The 19,057-nt window shown below is 42.4% G+C and overlaps 6 protein-coding genes across 6 annotated transcripts; 4 read left to right on the forward strand and 2 right to left on the reverse strand.

Annotated features, from left to right (window-relative positions):
- On the forward strand, positions 1-591 carry TrAFT101_000219 (uncharacterized protein; the record flags this gene model as incomplete). Its single annotated transcript, XM_024910309.2, has 1 exon — positions 1-591. One exon carries the CDS (start codon positions 1-3, stop codon positions 589-591), a length of 591 nt encoding a protein of 196 aa, XP_024755927.2.
- A 771-nt stretch (positions 592-1,362) lies between these two features.
- On the forward strand, positions 1,363-1,869 carry TrAFT101_000220 (uncharacterized protein). Its single transcript, XM_066125947.1, has one exon. It carries the CDS (start codon positions 1,402-1,404, stop codon positions 1,807-1,809), a length of 408 nt encoding a protein of 135 aa, XP_065982044.1. The 5' UTR covers positions 1,363-1,401; the 3' UTR covers positions 1,810-1,869.
- A 6,180-nt stretch (positions 1,870-8,049) lies between these two features.
- On the forward strand, positions 8,050-9,536 carry TrAFT101_000221 (uncharacterized protein; the record flags this gene model as incomplete). Its single annotated transcript, XM_024910310.1, has 5 exons — positions 8,050-8,284; positions 8,338-8,552; positions 8,618-9,060; positions 9,119-9,327; positions 9,391-9,536. 5 exons carry the CDS (start codon positions 8,050-8,052, stop codon positions 9,534-9,536), a joined length of 1,248 nt encoding a protein of 415 aa, XP_024755928.1.
- Positions 9,537-9,883: 347 nt separating this feature from the next.
- TrAFT101_000222 (uncharacterized protein) lies at positions 9,884-12,184 on the reverse strand. Its single transcript, XM_024902136.2, has 3 exons — positions 11,589-12,184; positions 10,995-11,400; positions 9,884-10,931 (listed from the first exon to the last, which is right to left on the reverse strand). The coding sequence occupies exons 1-3, from the start codon at positions 11,874-11,876 to the stop codon at positions 10,081-10,083; spliced, it is 1,545 nt and encodes a 514-aa protein (XP_024755930.2). The 5' UTR covers positions 11,877-12,184; the 3' UTR covers positions 9,884-10,080.
- A 2,413-nt stretch (positions 12,185-14,597) lies between these two features.
- TrAFT101_000223 (uncharacterized protein) lies at positions 14,598-15,974 on the reverse strand (the record flags this gene model as incomplete). Its single annotated transcript, XM_024901295.1, has 1 exon — positions 14,598-15,974. One exon carries the CDS (start codon positions 15,972-15,974, stop codon positions 14,598-14,600), a length of 1,377 nt encoding a protein of 458 aa, XP_024755931.1.
- Positions 15,975-18,362: 2,388 nt separating this feature from the next.
- TrAFT101_000224 (uncharacterized protein) lies at positions 18,363-18,953 on the forward strand (the record flags this gene model as incomplete). The annotated part of the gene is made up of 3 exons (XM_066125948.1): positions 18,363-18,583; positions 18,631-18,664; positions 18,732-18,953. 3 exons carry the CDS (start codon positions 18,363-18,365, stop codon positions 18,951-18,953), a joined length of 477 nt encoding a protein of 158 aa, XP_065982045.1.
- Positions 18,954-19,057: the final 104 nt, after the last annotated feature.

Below are 19,057 nucleotides of genomic sequence, written 5' to 3' on the forward strand. Positions count from 1 at the left end.
ATGCCAAACGAAGCAGTGTTGGTTGATACTCCAGCAGTCAAATCTCGAGTCGAGCCAGTTACAGCGTGGATAGCTGAAATTATTGGGCACCGAACGTTGAGCACTATTTACATCACTCATGGTCACGGTGACCACGTTTTTGCTGCTGGATACATTCAAGAACAATTTCCAGATGCTGTTATCCGTGCTACAAATGGCACTTACACCCATATGCTAGAACAGGTTTCTCCAGAGCTCTGGAATGGTCTTTGGGTTCCAACATTTCCTGAGCTGGGAGAAGGTGGCCCTCCAGACTTGCAGGTAGAAGTCTTACCGGAGAGCGCAAAACACTTTACATTGGACGGTCACGAATTCCGTGCTGTCGAGGTCGTCGGAGGCGATACTGCTGCGTCAACGGTGCTCCATGTGCCTGACCTGAGTCTTGTTGTTGGAGGGGATGTTGTTTATGGGAACATTTATCAGTATCTTGCCGAAAACACAACACCGCAACTCCGACAGGGTTGGATTAATGCCCTTGATCAGATTGCTGCCCTCAAACCCAGAGTTGTTGTATTCGAGCCATCGTCAATCCACAGACAATTTTGGGCTTGAACACTTGAGCGCTACGCAGGAATACATTCGTACTTGGTCCAGGCTAAACGAAGCTACAAAGACTTGGCAGCAACTGGAAGCCGCCATCATAAAGGCATACCCAAAGAGAATCGGGAACTTTATCCTTCGGCTCTCTGAGCTGGTGACGAAGGGTGATTTGCAGCTCCCATAAACCGTGGTGAGCTGCCAATACATGGAACACGTTTGGCACTAATGGCTAGTAATTCGGATTGGTAACTAACTGAGTGGGTCTAGAGAATTTATGCTAAAATGTTAGATGAGTCTGAGCATTTATGCTTATAGATTGTTTTAGATCGAGCCCATTAGAATTATACGATATTTTCCTCTTTGTGTAGTTTCACCCCTCGGCTCCAATGCACCGTTGAACATGAAGCAAATCAACGCAGTGTACCAAATTCCTTCATTGAACTGTCCCAATTACGAATTATTCATCCTTTCAAAGCTCGAGTCAGAGAGAATATGGGTGCGGATCATCAATATATATACACATCTCAGGGTAAGCATACCAAGCCGGGATTCACACAAGCCTGCGGGCGTTGGACGGCACTAAAGGCACAGCTAAGCTTCAGATATCCAACGTAGTGTCCATTGCTCGCTCATCTCAGACTTTAGCTAGAACTAAGTTGCATTTCCCAGTAAAGTAGTAGGCATTTTCTAGTAAAGTACTAGGACAATAAATTATAAGTTATATAGTTTCGGTCCCTCTCAACAATGAGCGACTCACTTCTAACCCTGTCTTTCTTCTCACCCAAAACAACAGCTTCATAAAGCCAACCGGGACTTTACACCATGTCTACCGCCAATATATTATCTAGCAAGGAAGCCTTTGCCTCTGCGATGACAGCCATCTTCACCTGTCCCGAATCGGAGCTCGAATCTACACTGCTCGGCATATACTCCAAAGATGCCGTCGTCACTGTGAATGAGAAGCGGATGACATGGAACGACTTCTTCCCTTACATAAGGGGCATCAATAAGTCGATGGAGTCTGCAGAGATCAACACGCATTATCTTTTGCAGGATGGCAACATGTTTGCGGAGAAACATACGGCGATTGGAATTGGGAAGGACGGCACAAAGACTCAAGCGGAGGCAATTTGCATGGGCGAGGTCAACGCAGAGAAGAAGATAATTTGGCTGGAGGAGGTTTTGCATTTTTCTGCTGGCACAGATACAACCACCATTAACTACGAATAAATTGCCACATATTGGGAGTGGAAATTGTTAATACCATGGAGGAAGCTTAAATCAGCCAACGTCACACAGTGCCAAAGACCCTAAGCTTTTATTCATTTGGATCCATTATATTAAGCTTTCAAAGTTACTGTAACCCACGTTACGGCAAGCATAATGATCCAACTTGTAACGCAAGATAAAGACCGGGAACTAGCAGATCTCACGCCTCCAAGTTGAACTGGGTGAATGCATGAGCCACAAACGTCTAGTGAGCGTAGTATGCCAACGTGCCTGTGCAGAATAGTGTGCAGCCCGTCCTTGAATACCCGGCGCTTCTGCTACCGTTTGACATCTTGTAGAGTCAATTTAATCTCGGGCCGTCCATAGCTAGGTGGTAACGTCCCATGATTCTTAATCTTGCTTGCGTTGTATCTCGCGATCGGATTCGGTGTCAAAGAGTATATTACGGATGCCTTAACGAACCTCGCTATATCGCGAGGAGGCTACATCCATAAATGATTGGCAGGCTAGCTAACATCTACGATTGCAACCATCCAGCAGACAAATATATATCGTAAGAAGGATTACAATTCGATTCAGTGGCGGATAGCGCATCAAAATTGAGAAGCTTCCTCTCTCAAAATGCTCAAGCCACTTGCCTCAAGAGAGCTGTCCGTGATTAGATGATTATGCTCAGAAATCGTTGAAAAAGTCTTTTTATGCGCCTATTCACGACCCTATCTGTTTAGTTATCATGGGCGTTCCTATGGCATAAAGCGGGAATCTCGGTTCCAAATAGTGATCATCGGGCTGCAAGGAGGGTGAGACAAACGGATCATGCTTAGCCCTAAACAGAAGCCGTTGTAACGCATACAAGCTGTTGGTTTATTTGTTTATTCTATATAGTTGCGCAAAATCTCATCAATTACATCAATTCGATTGGCTCTGTAGCATTCACATGTCTCCTAAAGGAGCATAAGCATATCCGACGGGAAAGCACAGTACAATATCCGCTCCGCACATTTCATCCAATTTTTAGACCAAAGGCATGTTAATAGCATACGATTGGCCTCAAGGCAGCCCAATAACTTTGCGTAGAGGGCGCAAATTAGCAATGCCGACATCCCTCCGAGTAGTCAAGCAAGTAAATGCCTTTCCCCTATTTGCACAGAATACTGGTTGCCTGGAGGTATTCGAATGGCAGCATCGGGCCGTTTTGAATAGTATGGGGTGCATAGTGCGCTATCCTAAGAGAGCTCCCTGAACGGTTGCATCACCGGCACTTGTAGTGTCTGATTACTGATAGCCCGTCTAAGAACTCTATACGTAAGAGAATAGCATTAGGAGATAGGAAACTGGTATATATAGAGAGAGTGCCGCCCTATGAAGCGAATGCCAAAGTATTTGACAACCTATCCCGTTGTCTATATTTTATTGGCACTTGTACATATCCCTGTCTCTCCGTTACAGTGGCACCTTAGGCAAAGTATGCAAGAGTGCAAAAACTCTAATTTTCTTATAATCGGAAAAACGGAAAAATTATAAAAAACGGAAAATTACTTAAAATAAAAAAATCCACATTTAACTACACTCTATGCGCTCGTACAGCTTCTAACTATTTTATATAGGTTAATTGGTCTTCGCTTTACTAAAGCTCTTGTACAAGCTTGGTTACTGACCTAGAACACCATAAGAAAGTGCCAGTCATTGTCTTAGGTCAGTAGGACCACTTAATCCTACTAACACCTCTGCATAAAGTCACTTAACTAAGGCTTTATTAGCAGTGTTAATATATATATATATAGGTGTATATAAAAAGAAAAGAAAAAGAAAGAAAAGAAAAGTTATATATATAAGTATTCTTAATCCCTTAATTATTTAAGTAAATTAAGTCTTCTGCTAACCCTAAAGCAATAAAAAAAGCTGCAACTATATAAAGAAGAGGAAGGGGACTATTACTATCGCTAGACTCTTCTTATATATGCCCTGCTAACTTATCTTATTAAAAGCATTAAGCAGCATAGTCCCGCTATTTACAATTACTGCAGCAGCCACTAAAGTAACCTAAAAGGTAAATATAAATAAAAAAAGAAGCTATATATACATTCTAATCTATGGTCATCAGCTATTAGCATTTATTATATAAAGTTAAGATAAGAATGCCTTTACTTTAGATAAAAAAGGCATTTATATATAAGTTCTATATGCTAATAATTTAGTTTAGTTATATACAGCCTTAAATAAACTTAACTAGATAACTAGGTAGACTAATAGCAGCCTGCTGTAATATATTATATATATATAGTTAAAGTTGCTGGCCACTAACATTAACTTTAATAAAGCATAATTCTAGCAGCACCTGTATTAAACTTATTAGCAGAGGCTAAAGTAAAATATTAGCTTTATATATATTACTAATAGTAAAGAAAAAGAACTTACTGTACAAAAAAAAGTCTATAGCTTTTAATTTTAGCAGAAGTATTAATTATTATTACTATAAGCAATAAAGTTAGTAATAAAGGCTATATAAAGTAAAGGCATAAAGTATATATAATATAATAGTAATACTAATGCTATTATTGTTATTATTATTATTGTTGTTATTATTACTGCTGCTGCTGCTGCTATAGTAGTGGTAGTGGTGGTAGTGGTGGTGGTAATAATAATAATAATAATAAAGAGGAAGAAAAAAGAAAAAGAGAAAGAAAAGAAGAAAAGAAGATATACTTTTTATCCTACCTATATAATAAAGCTAGGCAGTGAAGTACTAGTAAATAATATTTTAGCAGTATTTTTATAAATATATTAGTAAGCGCAGTATTTATATAAATTATATATAAAGAAAGCTTAACTAAACATCTTCCTATATTGCTAACTAAAGAGCTGCACTTATTATATACACTAATAATACACCTATATCTTTATAACACTCTATAAAATCAGCATACTACACCTATACAACCTTATTTTTAGTATATCTACTATATACTGCGCTTTTTTTTCTCTTTTTTTTTCTTTCTTTTCTTTATTATCTTTATTTTTATATAGCTTTATTCTTTTACTATAGCGCATTTATAGATAATAAAAGCCTGCCTAAAGGTTAAAGACTGTATATATAAGTCTATATATAAAGAGAATCTAAATTCTGCTTTTTATTTATTTTACAGCTGCGCTTAGCCTGATCTTATTACTGTTAATAACTTTAAAGACAATACCTACTCTTTTTATATAATAAATTAAGTATCTTAAGTACTATATATAAAGACTTAGGTAAATACTTAAGACTATTAGCTCTAAGGACTAGAATAACTATAAAAATATAATTATATAAGCAATTTAATATAAAAATTTAAGACAAATGCTTTAAAAGCAGTAAAAGAAAGCTGTAGATCTAAAGAAATATAGCTAGATTTATATAATTATTTAATTAGACTGTAGATTTATTTAGTTCCTCTTCTTATAATAGGTAAAATATAAAGTGGTTTTTTTATTCCTAGTAAAGTAACTAAATTAAGTATATATAATCTATATTACTTTTAAACTATAGAGTTAACTTCTATAGATATACTTAATTTATTAATAATCCTATAGAATGATATATAACTGGAAGTGCTATTTAGTTTTACTGAAAGTAAGTAAATTAAAAAGTATATATAATTAAGCTTTTTCTAGTAATTTAAAAAAAATATTCCTTAAAAACTTAAAAAGTTTTAGTTTATATAAAAAGGATTTAACTAGCTATTAAAATTACTTTCTATAGACTGGATAATGCAAGAGCTATTTATATAAGAAGATAAAGGCATTTAGTAGTAGAAAGAAAATAAATGAGTTATTATTTATATAAACTTTTAAATGGAAAAGGATAAAGGATATATAAAAAAGATAAAGTCTAAATAAAGGGAAGATTCTCTTCCTCTTTTAGCTTTTACTTATAAAACACTACTGTATATAAAAAACATGCTTTTTAATAATAATAAAAGTTTTCTTCTACTATTATCTTTACCAGGCGCTTTTTTTATTATTTTAATTAAGCGCTAACTATTTACTAGCTTATTTAATTATATAAGTTCTAGGGGAGGTAATAAAAATAAAGAAGACTAGGAAGAAGTAGAACTTCTAAGATCTGCTGGCCCTGCAGCTTATATGCACAATATCTAAAGCAGACATCCTGCTTAAAAGCAGCGGCAAGTTATATAATTTAAGAGGAATTAATTATTTCTTTATTTACAAACTCTTAGATCTAGCTTTAGAAGGCATTTAATATTAAGTCTCCTTATAATCTATAATCTCTCTTAAGTTCTAGATTATACTAGAGAAGTAAAGTCTATAGATAGTTAATATATACTTATATAATAAAGATTTTACTATATATATTCTTAAATTCTGCCCTAAGGCTTTAAAGTAAGCTAAAGGATAGGAAGCTATCTGCTTTCCTAGTGCTCTTAGATTTATATGCATAATTAAAGATAGACTGTAATATATAGGCATTAATGGTTGTTTAAGTTTATATTATATAGACCTATTTAAAATAATTACTTTATACACCAGGCTTTTATTTCAGTAAAAAGAAAAAAATCTAAATCTATATTCTATAATAGCTCTAGCATTATATAAAGTGCCTAATTATTAGCAGTATCTTTATCTTCATTATTTATAACTCCTCAGTTTTATATATCTCTTTTATTATATAAATTAATTAATTGCCTAGAAATTATATGCTGGCAATTCTTCTGTATATAAATCTTATATAAATTCCATAAATTAATAAAATCAGCAAATTCATCCTTTATTATAGAGCTATAGATTACATATAAAGCAATCTAGTCAATAAGATTATCTTCTATAAATAAAGTATATTCTATAAGTTCAGTAAAGTACAACTATTTAATTAGCTAATAAAGACTCTATATAATATATTTCTTACTTATAATCCATCAATCAAAAGCGCCCTATTAAAGCTAGCGCCACTAGCTTTTAATTTATACATTACAAGTACTTAAATTATAAATATAGCAAGATATAATTCAGTCTCCTTAGTAGTATTAATGCTAGATACTATTTTAGTCCTTATATATAATACTAGCTGGTCCAGCCTTAGCAAGAGTTGCTTAGGCTGCTATCTATAAAGGCATTTCAATACCATAATCTAATTAAGTAAAGAATAGTTACATTTATAGTTATTATATTATATAAAGATACTGCTTAAGTATATTTATTAATATTATAGTAAATCATCTAATATAAAACTAGATAATATATTGCAAATAAGCATTAATATATATATACACTTAAATGCTAAATCTCTTTAATTTCTTATATCTATTAAAGCACTAGAGGAAATTTAGTCCAGGGACTTTAAAGTCTATATAATACTTAAAATTTCCTTTACATTATTTTTCCACTTCCTCTAGGAAAATTATATAATAAAAGTCATAAAGGCAATTTTAGGTAATAAGTACTTGGCCTTTATATTAGATGTAGTTATAGAGATATCCTTAACTAAAGCCTTATACAGCAGTTAATTGCTATAAGTCTTTCTTTAAGAATGTAATTACAGTCTATAAAGCTTCTTCTCTTTCCTGGCCTATATAAAGACAATGCTTTATTCTATGCTAGTAGTAGATAGAATAAATAGCTCTAAGGGAGATCTTATATCCATTTTACTATATATTTTTTTAGATTAAAAAATTATTATATTTATAGTAAAAAAAATACTATTATATGCATTAAATTAAATCCTTAAAGACTTATATATATATTTGCTATTATAAACCCTACCTAGTAAAACTTAATTGTAATATATAAAGAGCAATTGTAGGTTTATTTTATTGCTATAAAGAATTATTTATATATAAAAGAATCTTAAGTTTTAGTTTATTTTCTAAAAATAAATTACTTATCTCTTTATATAAAGGGTCAAGATTAATTTGGAATTATTGCTGTAAAAGTCCCTATAAAGTAAGTGTAGTTTTTAGTATATAAAGACTAATACTTTGCTGCTATTAGGATAATAGTAAATTATTTATTTAAGTAAGTATTTGTTAATATAGAAGGCCAGTATAAAATAAAGAAATAATCTGCTTTTATACGCCTTCTAAATCTTTTGTTGGTTGTATTTTTTATCTATAATAAAATAAGGGGTTTGTAAATATATAATTTTTATGATTTTTCTATTTCTTCTGATTTTCCGATTTTGCAAGTTGCGGGGTTTTTGCACTCTTGCATACTTTGCCTAAGGTGCCACCGTACTCCGTCAACATAATGCGTGTAACTTTATCTAGTCTTTTACTAGTCGCCACAGCCTCAGCGGCAAAAGCTCACGGCAACCACGAGAACCATCCGAGGGCTCATCAAAACTATGAGAGAACTGCCACTGTCGACGTTTCAACACTAAAGGGTAAATGGCTTTACGGCTACCAGGGCTGGTTCCGTAAACCCGCATCTGGTGTCAACAACCACTGGTCTCCCAACGGCGGAACTCCAGGGCCTGGAAATGGTAAACTTGTTAGGTTCTTCATTTGGGGATCGATTCTAACGCAAAGACTTTAGTCGAGGTTGACTTTCTCCCTGATGTCAGCCAGTATCCGACCAATTGTCTTTTCCCTTCTACTTTGACTGCACCCAATGGCCAACCGGTGCAATTGTACGATAACACTTGCGAGGGTGTCGTGGACTTGCACTTTAAGTGGATGCAGCAGTACGGAATTGATGGTGTCATTGTGCAGCGTTTCTTGAGCCACCTCAGCGATGCCTCTTTCATCACGGTTCGTCCATACTGAAAACTCATAACGTGCAGCAGTCATATTAAACCATTAACCTACTGCGTTAGATCCTCAATCAAGTTGAAGCTGCCGCTGTGAAATACGGCCGAGGCTTTATCGTCGAATATGATGCTTCCGGTGGCAACTCCTCTGCCGGCAGCGTCGCAAACGAAATCTTGGCCGACTACAACTCTGTCGTCAAGACTTACACAAGCTCATCGGCATATATCCACCAGAATGGCAAACCAGCAGTCATGGTGTTTGGCGTTGGATTCCCCACAGTCGCCATCAGCGTTAGTGATGGAGCCAATATTGCCACTCAACTCAAGAATGCTGGAGCATATGTTGGCCTTGGAGTGCCGTCGACATTTGGCTCCGATGTGCGAGGCAACACTGGTTTTGCGTCCGCATACAAGGCAGCCAACTTGATCAGCCCCTGGACTGTCGGCAGCTACAGCGAGGGCGGATACATGGCGGGATACCACACGACGACACAGATTCCAGACAGCCAGTGGGTTACTCAAGGTCTTCTTTCTCTCTTGCTGTTAGTTAACTCAATATGTTATTAGAACTCTTAAATCGCTCGGCATCGACCACGCTCCTCTTGTCTGGCCCGGCACATCGGCCTACCATCTCAACGGTGTCACTAACCCGTCTGCCTTTGACTACTTCCCCCGCTACAACGGCTCTTTCTACTCCATGCAGGCAGATGCCGTTACTTCTCTGGCCATCAAGCCCCTATTTGTCTTTAACGCCATGTTTGATGAAATGAACGAAGGTTGGTCCTCGTCTATGTGATGCCATTGACTACCAATCAATGCTTATAAACGTTTGCCCCTAGGAACTGGAAACCTGCCATCTCTGAAGACGAGCCAGCTCCCCACTAATGACAAGTTTGTGGGATACGACAACACTTTTGCAAACACCTCATTTTATCTAGCGCTTGGTGGACAAAAGGCGACTGCGTTTGCAAAGGCAGTAAACTAGATTGCGCAAATGAGCGATGAACTCAGGTCTTAAGACCTTGCTGAATATAGAGATGGTGTAGTCATGACGTATAAACGTCAATATATAGAGGATTTTAATTATAATGAATTGGCGATTTGTTTAGACTCCACTGTGTCAGTCATATACAAGTTGATTTCTGTTCCACTAAATAACCCATTTTCCATAGCCTTTTACCTAACTAAACCTTCATCTCTCCTCGAATTCGAAATCAATATACAAACACATGCATCATTTTAAGCCCAAAGTCCCAAAGTGCCACAGACATCACATAACTATCGACGACATTACCCCAAGCCATTAGAGCACAGAGTTGTATATAAATTAATTTTCCTATAACAGAAATTCGCTCATGCTTTCAAGAGAAACGATATGCTCATGGTACTCTAAAAGAGAGAAGAAAAAAAGGCTGATAAACGCTCTTCCTCATAAACATAAAAAAAGAGGAATGCTTGGAACCATGCTCGAATAAAACAAATGAAAATCCCTCCCCTCACATTTGGCGTTGCTGGCCATTCCCCAGGAGTCACCTGTGCTCAAAGCTCTCTGCGGGAAGCTCATAGCTGTAGTTCTCCGGCGGCAGCTCGTGAATCATCGGCGGCTGCTCCAACTCTACTGGAGGAGGCGGCGTCGCCAGCATATGCACCGGCGTCATGGCGGCCATCTTGTGGGGATCGTGGGCGTCGTACGGCACTTGAGGCGAGTAAGGAGGCGCCAGCGAGCCATCGGCCATGTAGTGAGCCTGCTCCGGCGGAGCTTGGTAGTCGCCCAGGTTGATGGGATGCTCCTTGTCGGCGGCGGCGGCGGCAGCGGCTGCTCGTTGGCGGCGTCGTCGAAGGAAGAAGAAGAGGCCGAGGCCGGCAATTGCAAGGACACCGATGCTGACGGCAACACCGACGCCGGCCTTGGCTCCCGTGGACAGGCCAGAGGACTTCTTGCCATCCACATTGCTGGTGGTTTTGTCGTCGATGGAGTTTACAGACACGACGACGGCTGAGCTCCAGTCGCCGCTGGTTCCGCGGTATGCCTGGACGAGGCTGCCGCCGGACACGTAGTAGATCCAGGCCTCGCTTGACTGGAAGTTGTAAGTCACGGCCAGGTCGGCGTTTGCCTCGTCTGCCTCGGGCCAGGCCTCGCTGGTCTGGTTCGGGTACAGCTTCCATTGGAAGTTGATGTTGGAGACTTCGTGCAGCAGTCTATCGGTTCCGATATAGAAGACGCTGCGGGTGAAGGTGCTGTCAATGGCAACGCCCATGCCGCTGGGCGCGCCGTCCCAGGCCGGGAGGGTGAAATTGGCCTCGGCCTTGGGGTCGATTTCAATCTTGGAGGTGTCAGTTTTGTTTGTGGGAGAGTTTTCGAGAGACTCGGGGAAAGTCGCTGCGTTCAGGGGTCAGTTATTATCAATCAGCGGTGATGCCAGTAGATATAGCAACTACATACAGATGTGCCACGTCTTGTCCGAGTTGAAGCGCGAAACCTCAATGTCCTTGTCACTCCTGGGGAACGCAACGGTGATGTTGTCGGTTGACGAATGGGCCGTGCCCAGAGCAAATGATGCAACCGGATCCTGCGATACGATGCCGCCGTAGTTCCAGTTTGTCTTTTGGGTGTAAAACAGCTCTTGGACCTGGCTGTTGTTGTCGTGATAAAAGACTCTGTAGCCGGCGGTGCTTCCCAGGAGCTCCACGGCCAAGCCCGTGTTTTCGTGGATGGATGAATTCTTGACGTTTGCTGTCTCGGAGATGACATATTCAGGCCCCATCCGGACAAACGTGCCCGACTCGTTGTCGCAGTTGTAGATGGCGTTGACGATGGTGCCGTTTACTGAGTGCCAGAAGACGGAGGTCTGAAGTGGCGGCCATATATTAGCAAATTCGTTCCAGACATCTGACCTTTTTCTTTCTCTTTTGCCCCGCCTATATTCCTCCTTTATGGTGTCCTTCTTTTTCTTCACTTCCACCTCTTGACTCTTGTTCTCATTCTCTTTTTTGGCCAACATCGTGGCAGTATCCATGTCAACTCCATCATACTTACAACTACTTTCTGTGAATCCCACCAGCCCGTTGCTGCTATGCTTCCTCCCATCTTCACCGGGGTCGAAACCGGCAGCACAATCGGCACATCTGTCGGAAACAATGGGTTGCCATTGTTCATGGCGGCGCAGTCGTTGACCCAGATATCACCAGAGTTGGGATCCTGCATGCCAAGTTGGACACCCCGATCCGTGCCTGTATAGAAGGCGTATATAGAAGTGGCGCTGGCTGTGCTGATGACGCTGCTGGCCGCCAACGCCGCAGCGCCAATACTCAGAATCCTCGTCATGCTGGTCGACAAAGCCAATGCAACGCAAAGCAAAGCAAGGCAAGGCAAGGCAAGGCAAGGCAAGGCAAGAATAGCTTAGTGTTAGTGTTTCCACTGGGCTTCAAGGAGAGGCCTGCGCAACAAAGCAGCAACACAACCGAAACCGGCAAATGGAAAAAGACGAAAAGAGAAAGAGCAAAGAAACGAGTGAATGAAGAGGAGATCCAAGAGAAATCAATGAAGAAGAGAAGCGAGGAAAATGGAGATTGTATGACCGCACCCCCCTTGGGAATAAGGGCAAACCGCAAGAGAGAAAGCCGGTGCCACTAATAAGCTGGGGGCGCCACGAAGTTGAGTCCAGGCGGCTAAGAAAAACGGGCAAATTATGGGAAACGATTCCTCAAATGAGTGCTCTAGCAAGACCTCGTATGGAATCTCTGTTGGAACTAATACTTCGCACTCGGGTTAGCAGGAAAAAGGCACAGATCCCACTAGTGCTGCCCCATCACAACAGCCGGCTTTCGCAGGCATTGGTGGGCTTGAAAGTTATGACCCAAAGCAACAACAGTCGAGTTTGCCGGGCTCTACCAAGAAATTAAGGCTTACTGGGGGCTCTGTTATCAGCGTCAGCCCTGTACCAATGGCCGTCCAGCGTGCAGCGTGATCAATAAACAGCTGGATCCACTGGGCAGACGGTGATCCCTGTCGATAGAGAGCGAAAGAAACAGCCGCAGACAGGGGGATGAAGAACCAGAGCGACGGGTCTACGAGCTAGTAGATTACGAATAGTGCTACGTACCTTGGAGGCATATATGGGCATATATGGGGAACATCACGATACATGTACCTATATATACCTATATATATACCTACTGGATAATATCCTCCGCGGCGGAGTGTGTGATGCTGTGGCTCGTCGACGCTTCTCTGCTGTTGCTCCTCCCAGATGGTGGTCCAGCTGGCCTTGCATGGTGCTTACTGATTATAGACGAGCCAGTTTGCACCTAAAGAACAGGGGATGTTAATCAGGAAATAAATACATAAATACATACATAGTACTACCTAGTAAATGCAACGCTGGAAGCGCAATTTGGCGGGCACTTTTATATCGTCTGTGCAGGGTGTCGAAAGACCAGACGAACTTCTGGGTCATTGGGCCTTGCTGGCCGAAAATACATGAGAAAAGGCAAAAAAGGGACGGTCCGGCCGACAAACCAGGAACGGTCTTGTGCATTTTTGCCCAAGGCTGACTGTGGCTGGTGGCCCTGCTTGAAGCGGTAGATGTGATTGATGACTTGATCCTTCAACCCCTTTTTGATACCGCGGCTCTTGTGTTGTGTTTATGCTTACTATTCCTACGGACTCTCCGTTTCCACCACAAACAGCTACTTTTTCTTTTTGTGTCTTTCTGCCTCTATCTTCGGCCTTGCTACGAAAGTGAAGAGAAAAAAAAAAAGAAAAAGAAATTGGGGAAAAAAAAAGTAGCTGCCCCATACGAGCTTTGCCAGTTCTCCACCATAGTCCTAACCTCTACTTGTACTACTGTCTACAAACCTTACTCGCGTGCTCTGCCTCTCCAGACTCTATATGACTCCGTTATTCCCATTCCGTCGCGTTTTACGCGCATCAACGTTGTTCCAGCGGATCGGCGGCATCCCAGTGAGATTTTGGTGCGGTTTTGGCGGGCGTGCTAATCCCAAGCGAAGCTGCTTATAATTAGAACCACAGCAGAAACGCCTTTAAGCCCATCCGAGCCTAGCAAGCCTGGCCGATGCCCTGGTGTTTGGGCAGAGAGTGGCCCTGCCTGTGCTCTGCACGGAGTAGCTGCTCCCGAGCTGCTCCATACTTGGACGTCTTCAGTAATTTGTTTCTCGTCGAATCGTCCAAGCAAGAACAGGAACAAGAACAAGGGGCGGAAACAGGGCTGAGTGGCAAGCAGTGGATGATGCTATGCTAGCGTAAGCCCGAAAGCCGCGCGCGATAGTATGAGAACGAGCAATATTGCGGAATGTTACCTGGACAAGTGCCTGTTGCTGGGCCCGAGTCCACGTGGATGCTGATGGCGTCGCAGCAATTTTAAAAATAAAGATAAAAGTGCTACTAATAGCAGGTGATCGCCGACCATTGGGTTTCAGCTCTTTCTCGTCTTCGCGCTGGGCTCGGACTTATGGATGGGGTGGAGTCGTATAACTTGTAATCAACACCTGTTTAGCTCGGGCTTGGATGAAAACAACGTTGTTGAACCAGTTGAAACCCGAGGATGGAGGAGAATAGACACGGCATCGTTATTAGCTAATACGCCCGAACGTGCCACCCATGTCGGAGTGACGGGATTGAACATGCGTGATGGCTGCTTCGCCTAACCTATACCAAATGACTGTATGAGCATACGGTTAAATTCTTCTTTTGCTATTGAAGGAGAATTTATGGCTGCCTAAATGGATAACTCATTAGTAGCTCTATACATGTAAAAGCATGAAAATGATCTTTTCTTATTGCTCGAGGTTGGAGTTGAGCGGCAGACAATATTAGGATCAACAACACCAAGACGAAGCTTACAACAGAAGCTATATCAAGCACACTCATTATCCAATTCTTACAACAACAGATTAAATGCACATTGTCAGATTAACAATAAACTCAATCCTAAACAAACAACTTAAAAGTTTCATACTATGGGGCTCAACGTAGCATCTGTTTGACATACGCTTCGTATACGTCGAGATACAGCGGCTTATTCACTTAGTTGAACATCATCTGCCTAACACACCAGTAAATCCCAAATGCACCACCACAAATCAACACACATCCAATCACAAACACCGCAAAATAAAATGCCTCCAACGGCCGAGCCAAAGGCGATGCCATAAACGAACCAATCGCCGGTCTTCCATTATCCTCCCGTTTAGTCGTCTTTCCCAGCTGCGGCACGTATTTGAAATCCATCTTGGAACCTCCCTGAAGACCCCCCTTGCTCTTGATAACTGCATAATCGAGAGTCTTGCGCCAGTATCTCACCATGGCTTCATCCACCGCTGGAATCCAGTGCTGTGCCACAGCCAGAGCCCCCACAAACCAGCAGTGGCCTCTCCAGCAGACGTACGCCAGCAGTCCAGGCCGTCCGAATCCCAGCCCATCGCAGACCTTGTGGCCGTTGAGCATTCGGCTGCCGGCCTCGATAAAGCCCGCCGAGATTATCAGCGGCGGCAGATCCTTGACGCACTCGACAAAGTTGTGGCCGAGAATCAATGACGTTGGCGTCAGCTTCAATTCGTGCAGCACCATACTCTCCATCGTGGCTTTGGCCTGGGCCACGCTGCAGAAGTACTCGTGAGGGACGCCCTGGAGATATCCAATGTATCGCCATAGCGCAATATAGTCGGCCACTTCTTGCGTAGTGGGATGGACGCCCATCTGAGGCAGCTGGAACCATGCGTGGCCGCAGCAAAACGCCGCAGTTGAGTGTACCGAGTCCAGCGTATTGACGGGAATGCCCAAGTTGTCGACATCAAAGTAGCCCGGCTGCATCTCGGTCAGCTTGAGGATGCGCTCCCTCACGGCAGAGTGCAGCAGCCGGACTCGAATGGCCGTCGTGTGGCCCTCGCCGCCGGGCTGGATCGACTCGAGGCTGTGCGTGGCTTCGAGGATGAACTGAGTCGTCTCCAGGAGTCGACGCAGCAGCACCCGCGTGGAGAAGCTTCTGGTTCGCGCCAGGACTTCAACGGCAGAAGGCGTCGACGAGTTTTGGCCGATGAATCCCTGAAGGGCAAATCCCACCAGGTTGGCCGCGGCATAGCGGTAAAAGAAGCGCTGGCCACGCTTGAGTTGTTCCCAGTCAACCCACTCTGGCACCGTGTGAAGCTCCTCCCAGAGCTGGTTGAGCTTCTCGTCTTCGGGATGGTGGTCCCGAAACGTGGTGTACACGTCAAACGGGCCATGGCAGAGGCTCTTTTCGCCTGCTGCTGCATCCCCTTTTCTGTCTCGAGAGATTTGCTGCAGCTTCTTTATTGCGTAGCTACCCAGCTGGTCATACTCATGGCGCAGGGGTTCTAGCTTTTCTCGAGGCAAGTGAAGGTCTGTCCACTGGAAGCTGTAGTTTCCCACCTTGTGGTATGCCATGGTGATGCTATGCTGCAGCTTTGGACCAATGATGCTGGACAAATAGATTATGTAATGGAGAGGAGAGTCTGTTCATCTGTCAGCTTTATTCAACAACCTATGTCCGTATGATACGAATACCGAGAAAGACTTACTGAAATATAGTTGTTTCCTTGAGAAGAGTGTATCTGTTTAGTTCCCGTCTTCTTACACAACAAGGATTTTATAGTCGAGGACAGACGCATCAGGGCCGGACCAAAGGGCAAATACCGAGTGAAAGCGCTTTCACCCTTTATTCCGGAGGAGGCAACAAAGTCGTATCCCTAGGAAGTCTATCACATTTCATAATATGCCCTGCGTGATTTACTTTGTTGGTGGCGGAGGAATCAAGAGCGGACTCGAAACTCTTCATTCCTGTTGCTGACCCTCACGGTGATCATCTCTGTCGGGCCAACGTCTGTTCCAGGTGTCAAACGATTACCAATAGAGCCGTGCAGGCCAGCCATGTGTCAATGCACCCGCCATCTCCCTGGACGCCATACCGATTACCAATTCCCTGGTAACTCTAACTAAGCTTGAAATATTGCCGTCTTCAACTCCAGTCATACATGTATAACTGAACTTTTATAGTTGTAAATCTCTACATAGTCACTTGCTCACCTGTTTATGCCAGTGTTACACAAGTTTAACTTGTCTGACCCCTTATTTTCTGCCGCAACTCGCCTTGTCATCAGAGCAACTCAATCCTCCGCCAAGCTATTTTCTCCTATGCTTACCAAGTAGCTCAACTGCCAGGTACCGTGATGGAACCTGAAGCTATCATGGAATAGCAATTTGCTTTCAAATTTGGAATCGGACTTGGAATCAGAGACATGGCTTGATAGTATTGAAGGATCATGAAACTCTAAAGCCACCAACGATGGAAACGTGCACTTTCCACACAGATACATCTAGAATCACCTGAGACACAATATGGGCAGCAGAGATGACACATCTCCTCGCAAGGGATCGGCGTTGCGAGTGGTTATAACTGAGCTGTGTAATGTCTCAACTGAGACACCATACTCATGTGTCATCGAGGGACCGGCTCTAAACACCGAGACCATGCTGTACTCCACAACCAACACGTTCTACACAAGCACATTAACACATGATCCGAAGAAGCTCCATTACCGATATTACCGAAATCAGGAACAGCTACCTGTAGCTCGATGCTAGACCCAACTTCACTTTTGCGGTGACAATAGCCCAAGACTTCTTTAGCGCAATCACCGTCACCACCGTGCTACTAATAGAACTATCGAGGGGGGCTCCAAGCCAACGACCAACCAACAACATCTCCATCTTTAGCTTCACAGTACACCAGTACTTCCCTGCTTTCTCTCGTGATACTTCTATTCATTATGCACAGTGAGTTTTTCAGGACTCTGTAACATATGTTTTGGAACGCCATTCGCCCTTTCTCCCTTTCCGTGACCAGCAAGGTGTGCAGAAGCCTGTCTAGGCACCATGGAATCTAAAGATATAAGGCCGCCATAGCAATCTCTCCTATGGAGGGATTTTGGGTAGAAAAATATATTCTTGATCAGTCACATTAATCTTGTAACTATGGAGCCCGAGCAGGTAACTATTACTGTCCTTTTGCCAGACATGTTTAAAGCATTTCTCAAGCAAGAACCTTTGGTAAATCCTCATTATGAAAGAGTCAAGCTAGAGTCAGAAGAGTGGCTGAGCGAGTAAGATACTCCATCATTCACCTTTGCCCATCATTTCTCTGTCCTAGTTCAAGGTTGATGTTAATTCGTCATACTAGATTCTGTTCATTCGGGCCTAGAATGAGAAAAAAGGTTAACAATTGTGACTTTTCCTACTTTTGCGCAATTGCAGCGCCATTTGCTCCCCGATCGCAATTTCGTACCATTTGTGATTGGGGTAATTGGGTGAGAGAGCCACACGTAGCTTACATTAGCCTGACAAGATATATTACTAACTGTTTGGATAATGAAATAGGTTTTCCCGTACGACGATAGTGAGTCCATTCTGTATCTGTGTACAATGTATCCAGCTATATGCTTAGCGATCCATCTAGTGTTTGACAATGGATGCCTCCGCGACAAGCCTGAAGAGTCTCAACGTGTCATGGAGAGCTTGATGATGCCCATGATGGGTAAATCTTCTTACTTGGACGTGGCAGATAGGCTGCGTATCGTACAAGCTCATGACACAGTTTTCCAAAGAATTGCCATGGTATAACCTGCTCAAAATATTGGCGTCTGGATCTTCTTTTGCTAATCGAGAGCTCACTAGGTAGCGCCTACAGGTATACTTCCTTGACAGCATGTCAAAACGTAATATTTTACTAATGAGCCTCTTCATATAAAAGGCGTCCGGAAGAGATTTGCTCTCGCCATGCAAGGCTACTGTCAAGGCGCGTTGGTTCAGATCGACAACCATTTTGCGAGCAAGACGCCCTCACTGGAAGAAATCGTTCTTATCAGGCGAAAATCAGCAGGATGCAAGCCTCTGTACCATCTTGTTGAATATGCACACGACCTCCGAGTTCCAGACGAGGTGTTTGACAACCCCGTTATTCAAGAACTGGAGTGTCTGGGTATGGACATGGTTGCCATGTAAGATGCCCTCTAAGAACCTGAAACACAAAACTGATGATTCTTAGATCTAACGACATCTTGTCATACCGAAAGGAACAAGTCAGTATTCATAATTCTTTTATATCCCATTGTATAATTAGCATGCTTACTTACACACTCGCTATAGGCAGAAGGCGTGCCGCACAACATGGTGACAGTCTGCTGCTCAAGTGGAATGTCACTGCAAAACGCCTTTAACACGGTAGGCAAGCTCCTTGAGCAACGGTACCAGCGCTGGGATAAGGCTGAAGCGAGCGTGCCGAGCTGGGGCAAAGAGGCTGATGTGCAAGTTCGAAAGTATGTTGAGGGCATCAAATGCGTGGTCAAGGCCAACCTTAACTGGAGGTGAGCATTATTATTAATCACTTAGTGGCTGATTACCTTTTCTCATGAGACTGATGAGTGATGTAGCTTCAAGTCAGAGCGCTACCTTGGCTCTAATCCCGCCCAAGT

This window comes from Trichoderma asperellum, chromosome 1 (genome assembly GCF_020647865.1).
Source record: "Trichoderma asperellum chromosome 1, complete sequence".
NCBI lineage: Eukaryota > Fungi > Ascomycota > Sordariomycetes > Hypocreales > Hypocreaceae > Trichoderma > Trichoderma asperellum.

Excerpts from the sequence above, each read along its gene's own strand:
- TrAFT101_000220 (XM_066125947.1), top strand. The coding sequence starts at position 1,402 with ATGTCTACCGCCAATATATTATCTAGCAAGGAAGCCTTTGCCTCTGCG.
- TrAFT101_000222 (XM_024902136.2), bottom strand. The coding sequence starts at position 11,876 with ATGACGAGGATTCTGAGTATTGGCGCTGCGGCGTTGGCGGCCAGCAGC. Across the intron at positions 11,401-11,588 it reads GGGATTCACAGAAAGTAGTT|ACCTCCGTCTTCTGGCACTC; the intron begins GTAAGTATGATG and ends CCGCCACTTCAG. Across the intron at positions 10,932-10,994 it reads GGACAAGACGTGGCACATCT|CGACTTTCCCCGAGTCTCTC; the intron begins GTATGTAGTTGC and ends CCCTGAACGCAG.